This window comes from Phalaenopsis equestris, unplaced genomic scaffold, assembly GCF_001263595.1.
Source record: "Phalaenopsis equestris unplaced genomic scaffold, ASM126359v1 Scaffold000088, whole genome shotgun sequence".
In the NCBI taxonomy this organism is placed as follows: Eukaryota; Viridiplantae; Streptophyta; class Magnoliopsida; order Asparagales; family Orchidaceae; genus Phalaenopsis; species Phalaenopsis equestris.
The window spans coordinates 942,307-952,796 of NW_018164530.1; the positions used below are offsets into that span (position 1 = coordinate 942,307).

General features: G+C 33.4%; 1 protein-coding gene across 3 annotated transcripts in view; it reads right to left on the bottom strand.

Annotated features, from left to right (window-relative positions):
• LOC110019954 (mitogen-activated protein kinase 16-like) overlaps positions 1-6,980 on the bottom strand; it is a 14,644-nt gene extending 7,664 nt beyond the window's left edge. For all 3 annotated transcript variants that reach the window (XM_020717859.1, XM_020717858.1, XM_020717860.1), the window contains exons 1-4: positions 6,818-6,980; positions 4,668-5,076; positions 3,146-3,273; positions 2,985-3,044 (exon numbers count right to left, since the gene is read on the bottom strand). In XM_020717859.1, the coding sequence (XP_020573518.1) occupies positions 2,985-3,044; positions 3,146-3,273; positions 4,668-5,076; positions 6,818-6,841 (621 nt within the window). In that variant the 5' untranslated portion in view covers positions 6,842-6,980. The remainder of the gene's footprint in view (positions 1-2,984; positions 3,045-3,145; positions 3,274-4,667; positions 5,077-6,817) is intronic.
• Positions 6,981-10,490: the final 3,510 nt, after the last annotated feature.

Genomic DNA, 10,490 nt, shown 5'->3' on the forward strand with positions numbered 1-10,490 from the left:
TATATATATATATATATATATATATATATATTCAAAGGCCAATGGCTAATATATTAACATAGAAAAGATAGATATGTTGTATGAGTGGGCCCAAGAACGGCATCCTACCCACACGGTACAATGCACACCAAAAATCCAAAAAAAAAGAGAAAAAATACAACAACAACAACAACAACAAAGCCTTAATCCCACTATGTGAGAAAAGATACATGTAAGACCAAAAATAAAAACCACCAAAACACATAAACAAATAGTTAGAGATGACCCAATTAGTCCTGCCTCTGTCTTTAGTTCTAGGAAGTGAGATAATCCATTAAATTCCTAAGCTCAAGTAGGTCTTCATTCTTCTTCTTCCTCCTGGATGTGTAAAATTGTCATTCCTCATCTGAAGACTGTTTGTCTGATCAGTGTGTTGGTCAACAGATTGTCGGGCATGAAAAAACTGATGAGCCTCTCGCGCCTGACTAACAATAACGACATTCTCGTTCTGATGAGGTGGTAGAACCGCAGTAGAAAGATTTTCAACTATTGTAACAATAATAGGTTCTAGTGAATGTGAAGTATGAATTCTCATCTGCACCGGATACTTCCTGAAGATGAGGAGCTGCAAGACTCTCCTAATTATGAGTCTGAACATTGTCATTTGCATGTAAGGAGCTGCAAGACTGTTTGTCTCTTCAGTATTATTTTCAATAAGGTTTAAAGTTGTAGATTGTCCAGTAGAGCCATCCAACAACACATCAATAGCAGAAACAAAAATATTATTGTCAGGTGGGGTCCCCAAAGGCAATTAAATTAGACACTAACTCCTATCTTGTGGTAATTTCCTTCACATGTGGAGCAGATGTGTCCTGAGCAATGGGATTAGACACATCCTTATGCATTTGAGCTTTAGATTTCAAGTTAGAGTGGAGCCTGTGCCATTTGTCAATGGTATGCCTAAACATTTTACAGTGAGTACAATAAAATGGTCTATGTTCCATGACAATTTGTTGCTTATATCCATTATGTGTTGTGCCCAGCCAGACTTCTATAATGTCAGGTAAAGTGACATCCCTTTTTACAAGTATTCTAGTAACAGAAGACCTAGTTAGATTGAAGATGAGTAGATCTAGCTTCATAGGATCCCCAAGTATGACCCCAATAGAGTAGAAAAACTGATGATTAAATAGATGCATCTTGAGACCGGGTAAACTAAACCATACTGGTACGGTGGATGTTCATGGTTTGGGTCAAAATCAGGAGACCACTAGAGTAACTTCATTGACTTTCTATTTTTCAGAGAAAATTCGAGCATAGTCTTCAGACATGGTTAACTGAACCAACACATGTCTCTCATCAAAAAGTCTCAGTTTCCACTTGTGTACTAGTTTGAGATCATCAAAACTCTTTCTGATAACTATTATGTATATATATATATATATATATAGTAGTTTGAGAAAATCAAAATTTGTTATTTCAAGGATCATTCTTCTCTAATTCAAATTTCTACATCAAAACAATTTAACCTCTTCAACTTTGGGTTATTCAATCTCGAGCAATTAGAGGAGTAGTTTTATCATTCATAAGATAAGAACTAAAAAAAGGATTAATCTTGATGTCAAGTTCTTGATAAACCATTTGAAGATCACCCTTACATGATGTTTTACCGGCTTCCTTTAATTTGAACAACTTTGTTTTGCTTGATTTCTCCTTGATTTCAATCTTTACTAAAACATAAATGAATTAAAGTTCTAGAACGAAGAAGAAAGGGAGAGAGAAAGTAAAATAGCCAGAAAATTCTATTTGTAGAGTAAACTGCAAAAGAAAGAGGAAAGAGAATATCTTCAACTACAAGATTTGAGAAGGCAAAGTAGCAGAGAAGCAGGATGTTGCAGGAGTTCAGGTAGAACTGAAAAATGGGGTGCTCGGCCTATCCTCTCGGGTAGAAGCGGAGGAGGATGGGTCGTAGATCGCGACTATGAGATTGCTGACTAGAATTTGGCTTGGCGGCTGAAGCAAGTAGCCCTAAGCCTCTAAATTACTTCAGTTTTCCTTGCAGTGGTGGGAGAACTCACGATCTCCTCAAAGATGCATAGATCAAAGAAGATGGAAACTGAAAGTCTAATGTCGATTTTCCAATATGTGCATCCAAAAACTCTTCAAAAGCGTCCAAATTCGTCGAATCCTCTAGAAATAGAGCCTGCACCGACACTGGCGTCGTTGGCGCCCATTTTGGCGTCGTCGGGGCCAGTAGCCATTTAATTAATATGCGCTCTCCATCAAATGGCGCCGTTGGCGCCCAGTAAAGAGAGTAGCATCGGCTAACAAGTTTGAAAGGCTCATTAATCATGCTAACAAGTTCGAAAGTACCACTTGTTTCCAAAGCCACCACATGTGACTTCAGTAAATAAGGAAATGCTTCAAAAAAAGAAGTGTCGAAAATTTAATAAAACAAAAATAAAATTCAACTTATCTAATTTAATAAGACAAGCAATGATGATCATTATTGACGAGTATCAGTAAGTACAAGCTAAAATTCAACTCATCACAATTACTTTGATGTTTTCCTTAATTCTTGAACAAATTGCAATTAAATACTCATATCCAAATAAACAAGTCAATATATTTTACATAACTAAATGTCAGATTTAAAAATCAGCTTTTCAGTTGATTTTTAACAAATGTAGGCCTAATATGAAATTATAATAGAGAAACAAATAAATAGAAAAAATAACTAAACGTTATATTTAAGAAAAAAAGAACATCATTGTAATTGTGATAACAGATTAGCTTAAATCCATAACCACGGTCAACCTCAAAAAAGATAATGTAATAACAGATATTGGCAATCTTTGAAAGTACAAAATATAAAGTAAAATAAGCATTTTTATTTACCATTTAGGCAAACTTATTTGAGAGAGATAGTTACTTCTCTAAAATCAGTATAAAAACAAATAAGATAGGTTATTGTCTTTCAAAAATAGGCTTAACAAGCAATAAACCTTGGAGAAAAAGGATCCGCATAGTTCCGGTGCTCGATACCATCTAGTCGCAACATAATCCTGGATCAAAACCATAAAAAAAATGTTTAGAAGAGCCAATGAATGGCCATTTCGACTTTTTTAATGAAATTTTGTAAACTCATAGCATCATAAAACCATACCGTCCAAAATATTGCAGTGGGGGTGTCATTGAATGCCACCCTTGCAAGACCAAAGTCACAAATCTTGAGCTTGCAGTCAGCATTTGCTAGAATATTTTTAGGTTTGAGATCCCTATGAAACACATTGGCTAAAAGTCCACGGAGAGGTTATGTCAAAAGATATGAATGGAAGTATTAGGATTTATGAAATAAGTAGGAGATGGAAACTGTAACAGACAATGTGATTAATCATATAATTGAAGTAAAGCATTATGGTAAAGTGACACTTCAATGCAAGGAAGTGGCTACTCCTACCTATAAAAGCAAATCAGATAATAAGGCCAAGTAAATGTGTTTGAATTAAAATATTATGGAAATTTATATACACGCCACACAATTTTTATGCATTTACATATCTAACACCTAAATTTTCACATTTATAACACCATGGTATTAAAACTCTATGCATGAAAAGGTGTATTCACTTTTAAAGGGTTATTTATAGTGATATTTATAATGTGATGTCAAACATTTGAGTATTATGTATGTAAATATAAAAGTTTAGGGGGTATATATGTAAATATATAAGAATTGTAAAGTATGTATGTAAATGCCCCAAATATTGATTAGTTGATTGAAATCTAGTAACAAAATTTTTAATCAAGTAAACCAAATTTTACCGTCTTATGCAATTAGTTTATCTGATTTTTCAAACCTACTAATGTTTTAATGCTAAAAAACAAATACCATTTTAATATACATACCACACAACTTTTATGCATTTACATATCTAACACCTAAAGTTTCACATTTATAACACCATGGTATTAAAATCTATGCATGAAAAGGTGTATTTCACTTTTAAAGATTTATGGTGATATTTATAATGTGATGTCAAACATTTGAGTATTACGTATGTAAATATAAAAGTTTAGATATATGTAAATATATAAGAATTGTAAAGTATGTATGTAAATGCCCCAAATATTGATTAATTGATTGAAATCTAGTAACAAAAGTTTTAATCAAGTAAACCAAATTTTACTGTCTTATGCAATTAGTTTATCTGATTTTTCAAACCTACTAATGTTTTAATGCAAAAAAACAAATACCATTTTTGTACTGTGAAGCAAAATAGTCCTGACTAGAAGAGGAATTTAACTTGGAACCAACAAAACATGTGGACAAACAAACGGTATAAGCAAAATTTAACAACGTGGATGATGCCATAGAGGTGCTTGGAATCCCATTAAAAGTGTGTAAAAGGAACATTTTATGAAATGCCAAAATGACTAGCCATGTTACAATGTGCACGTTTGGAGACAAAAATGGCATAAAGAAGCAATTTCAACAGTGCAGATATAACAACACACAAAAAAGAACTTTGTGATAAAGTTGAAAATTCATGAGTTAGAATTTAAAAATCAGAGCGTAAAATTCATATTTACAAAAAGTGATTACATTACACAATGAGCTGAAAAGGTTATTCATTATGGAGGGAAAGTAAAAAGTAATAAATATGACTCGGATGAGCGCTTACAACCTGTGTGTATATATTTCAGGCCACGAAGAAGTTGATAAAGAAAAAATTGGTAGTGTTCTGGTGTCAAATCATCATTAGCCTTAATAACCTGGTGTAAATCTGATTCCATGAGTTCAAAAACAACATATATGTCCTTGAACTCTCTTCTAGATGGAGGTAATAATATATGCTTGATTTCCACGATATCGGGATGACGCAAGAGCCTCAGAAGCTTTATCTCACGAAGAATTCGTGTGGAATCTGACACGTGCTCAAAGATATCGTTTATCTTCTTAATTGCAACCTTTTCTCCTGTATGAGTGTCAAGAGCAGAGCAAACTACACCATAGCTCCCTTTTCCTATTACTTCTTCTATTTGATATCTGCTACCCTCACCATATTCGGTAAAGAAATCTACTTCACTCAAAGCCTGCATCAATAGGTAGAAGTATAAAATGGCATCAACTAAAGGAAGGGTTGGTACCAAGCATAAATAGATTGCAACAATTTCTCTAACAAACACAAACTAATCAAGGGTAAAATACTACAAAAACATGTAAACTTTATAAACAAACTCTAGGTATGCTCTACAATAACAAATGTAATATTTAAAAAATAAGTAGTGAGAAAGGTGTCGAAATGGTCCCCTGATTCTTTTTAGGGGTCATTTTAGTCCCAGAGTCTGTAGAAGTGTCAATTTAGTCCCCAAATCTTTTAAAGTAGGTTAAAATAGTCATCCTTGTGAGCTATATTAGATTATTAAAACAGCTAGAGAACTAATTTTAACACTTCTTTAGAGTGTGGGACTAAATTGACTCCAAATAAATAGCCAAGGGACTAATTTTGACACTTTACTCGATAAGTACAGTCAGGCAAACTTTGTAAGTGCCATTCATCTAAGTATTAAACGAAAATTAAGCAACAAAACAAGCACAAAAATGTAAGAAAAACCATAAGATAGAATAACAGTGTGATATAAGGCTGCAGTTTAATTTCAGCAAGAAAAATAGATATGGTCATTGAAATTTGTAGATTTCATGAAAACTGTTGCATGTGGAAGGCTTGCCCACTAGAAATAAACATGAAAGCAAACTAGACTTCCCTAACAGAGACATAAAACCTATTACAAAGATCCAACGGGAAATAATTTGGGTTAGGATATCCTGACCAAATTTTGGTCTTAATGGGCTGAGACATGTATATACATACCCAAATTCTTATGCATTTACACATCTAGCACTGAAACATTCATCTTTACATGCATACCATTAAATTTTTAACATCACATGAAAAATATCATCATCACTGTCTTTTTAAAAGTGGCATACACCCTTTAATGCATAAGTTTATGATAATAAGGTGTTATAAGTGTAAATATCAATATTGGGCTGTTAGATATGTAAACAAATAAGAATAATGTGGTATGTATGTAAATATTCTACCCATTTGATTTGCTTTGAGAAGAGTGCAATGCATGTCTAATGAATCAATTCCTATATTGCAATCATCTTAAAATAAATCCAATAGATAAAAAACAAAGCCCAACCAAATTTCGGTCAGGATATCCTAATACAAATTTTGTCCAATCCACCAACAAAACAAAAACTCCTCAAAGAACAAAGAGTAGAACAAGTTCATTTCATGGGATTTAGAGAATGAGAACTAGCGGTGGAGCACGACATGATAGCCTATTTTTAAAATTGTCGTTAATGCCGCAGTGTTGACCAAACTAGAATTGAAGACCATTACTAGCCTCAAAGTAAAGATTCCGCACGGGATCAGTCTGCAGAATAGATGCCAAAACAAAAGGCGACACATCAAAACCTATTTTCAAAAGAAAAAAGAAGGAATTCAAATCTAAGTAAAAGGAATAATACACCTGATCAGAAATATGACGCCATCGATCAGAAACAGTACTTCGTAAGATGGATCAGTTCAAACACTTAAAAATCAGAAGCCACATGCTAAAAATAGACGAATTCGGATAAAAAAACTAACAGCAAGCACAATCCCCACTCCAAATAACCCATCAAATAGGGAAAAACGCCCACAAACACCGACAATAACTATCACAAACTTGCAAGATTTCCAATGTAACTTTAAAAGATATAATGATATCTTCTTTTAAAAATAGCAAAAACAAAAAAAAACCTAGAAAAAGAGAGCAAAACCTTTCTCCTCTGATCTGCCTGCATCTCCAGAGAAGAACAACGCGAGAGACGAATTTAGGATTCGGTGAGAGTAAAAATAAAGCGAAATCTGCTAAATGGGCAGCTGGAACCAGTGGAAGAGAGAGGCTTCGAGGCAGATCTCTCTCTCTCTCTCTCTCTCTCTCTCTCTCTCTCTCTCTCTCTCTCTCTCTCTCTCTCTCTCTCTCTCTCTCTCTCTCTCTCTCTCTCTCTCTCTCTCTCTCGCTTTCTCTCTCTTTCTCCCCAGTTGAATTAATAGCAGTAAATTCTGCAATAAAAAATAATAGTAATTTTATCTTACATGAAAATAATAAAGAAACAACAATTTGGGGCTGAGGATAGGGATAGAGGTTGGGCTGTTAACTCGTTCTTAGCAAATAATTCGTGTTTAATTCGTTAAGAAGTTTGTATCGGCTCGTACGTTAAGTTAATAATTATATATATATATATATATTATTTACTTTATCGCTAAATTTCTTAATTTACCAAATTTACTTAATTTACCGTTACCTTCTCCGACAACGGCGCTAAAAACTTGATTACAAAATTATAGATGTGTAAACAAACATTAACATCTTATGGCTACGTGATTAGGATTGTCAAAACGATTATTTGTTCGTAAACAGCTCGTGTTCGGCTCGCTAAGCAAACTGGCCGAACACGGAAACACTAGCTCGAAATTCATGTTCGACTTGTTTACAACCCTTACATAGAGGTAGTAATTATTTGTGCTCTAAATTTGTCCGTATTTAAATTTATTTGTGAAATTTATATTCATGTTATGAACAAATTGTTCGAAATGAGTGTGAACGAATTGTTCATAATATTTTATTAAATTTAATAAATTAATTCACTACAATTAAATATCCAAAATTATTATTATTTATTATTTTAATTCCCTTCTGAAGGGAAGAAATTTACCACTGCACTGTAGCACACCAACAATGGCTACAGATGTGAAAGCTGATTTACATACATACCAATCCATTAATATGTATTTATATCTCCATCCGCAGGAACTTTCAAAGGTCAGGGATTAGACTTTCAAACGGCAACTACAATTTTCCATAGTCACTTACTCGCACATACAACCCTATTCTTATGTAACATGATATGGGTGGGAATTTTTCCATTTATAATATTTTTATTATTTATTTCTTTCGAACAAAATCTAATCAAACATAAACATAAATGAATACATATTTGTTTGTGTTCGATTTATTCATAAACTAAGCAAACAAATTTTATTCGTGTTTTGCTCAAATATTTAACGAATGAATCAAACACATGCTGCTTAACGAACTTAACACAAAGTGTTTGCAAACAATGAGTTTTCTTTATTACCTTAGATGGAGATAGATCTGAGCCATAAAATAAAAACTGGTGGCTGAAAAGTAATTGCAAGTGAAAGTTCCAATATGCCCTTTGAACAATGAGAAAACTACTAAACTTATTATTTCAAAGTGCCATTTGTTGAATGCCAACCAAACGTCTATCTTTTGTTTTTGAAAATCATCTTTCAATTATATGATTTGTAGGGGCCATTTGGAAAAGGGGGAGCAGTTGATTAAACCGTCCTGTGTGTTATCTCTCAAACTGCATCATTAAGTTGATTGTATTTTTCAAATACATACATACATACATACATATATATATATAAACGTCAAAATCTCAATGTAGCACACCAACATTGAAATGATTTCGTCTTTTTGAGTTCAATTTATCTTGACGTTTAAGATTTAGATTTATCTCGAGTTTATCATACAGTAGGAAACAATATCCTTGACCACTATGCCGCAGGTAAATGCATAAATTTCAAAATCAAATGTGTAACAACCTAGAGCGAGAGAGAGAGAGAGGGAGGGAGAGAGAGAGAGACGAGGAGGGGTGGGCAAAGATAAAAAGAGAATATAGATTATAATTGAAGGGATCAGAATTTTATGCATTCTTGATATGTTTCAAAAATATATTTCTGATAGTTTGCTGAGTGGAGAATATTACTCCACATTCCAAGTATTAAAACTTAAACCCCCTCCTAGTTGCATACTGGATTAGATTTTATATGTGAAATTTAATCTTTAACGCCTTTAACACTTTGCTCCAATATATATCCAAATATGGCATTATTTAATTTCCAAATTCATGCCAACAAAAAAAAAATGTTGGAGATTCAAAAGCTCAAATCATGCATTCATATAAACAAAAATATAAACTAATCCTTATCATTGAAAAAATATTACGTGCGGAGTGCGGACGTAAAGCTGTGTTTGCATGCCAATCATAACCTGTCACCTGTAAATCTCTATCCCACCAAAAAAAAAAACACACGAGTTTTTTTATAATGTGCAACTAGGCCTGAACCGGCCCGTTGCTTCGAAAATTAAACGTCTTGAATCATAACATTAGGATCATTCCATAGAAAACAAAATCGTTGCATCAGACACAATATTTCTTTCATTCGCCATATGTTAGGGTTTCTCATTGCCTTACTCATGTAGCTATGGTTCACATTGTCGTTCATCGATTGAGAAATATTCGAACTCCCTCTTTACAACAATGGAAGAGAAGAAGGAAACCGAAAAACCTAATTTGATGGAGCTGGAAGAGCCTAAGAAAATGGAAACTGAAGAGTCTAAGAAGATTGAAAAAAAAAGAGCGTAACAAGAATGAAGCTAAAGAGCCTAATAAGAAGAACACCAAAGAGCCTAAGAGTCATCAAACGTTATCCAGGTAATTTTGTTTATGGTTGTACATGCATTCAAAAGTCCATTGTATCTGAGAAAATCATTACATCGTATAGTATTTTCGTGCATTGCTCAAATTATCCACTGTAACACCAAAATAACACTAAAATCACACAATAATAACATCACAGTATCAGCTAAATAACACCACACAAACACCACAATAACACCAAGATAATACCAAAATAATAAAAAAATAACACAAAAATAATACCAAAATAATGTCATAACAGCACCAAAATTGCACATCAATAACATCATAGTACCGCACTAACACCACAATAACACCAAAAATTAATTTTGTTGGTATTTTGTTAATGTGTTGATTTTATGATATTTTTTTGTTTTATTCATGTTTTTGATGTATCGGATTGGTGTTCTGTAGATGTTGTCTATCTGTAGAGACGACCTTGATAAGGTCTACCATATCTGAGGAGGCTAGGAATAACTTGAAAGTATTGAATGTATATCAATTTTTTAATCTCCCTCCGTGTTCTCAAAATAATGTTCTGACACTGCACATATTGAAATGTTGGGATTATGAATGAATGCTATTCAGAATGGGCGAGAAAGAGCTAAGATTACTTCCGGATAAAGTTCCCTCTTGTGGTGTGGATGCCAAAAAAATAAAAATGACCAAGTGAAAGTTTCACTGGGGGAGTGTTCTACTCTCTTCGATGAATGGTTTTTGAAGTTTTTGTTCTCAAATTTATTCTTTCTTTTAGAAATTTCAGTGCCCAAAGAGTTTTACACCTTCGATGAGATGTATAGTTTTTATCCTCTAACTGTTATGCTGCGGTATGTGATTTCCTCATTGATCAAATTAATTTCGTAGCCATTAAAATAAGGCGGAACCAGCCATTGGGATATATCAATGATTTTTTTTTTTCTCCTAATGGTTAGTATCTCGT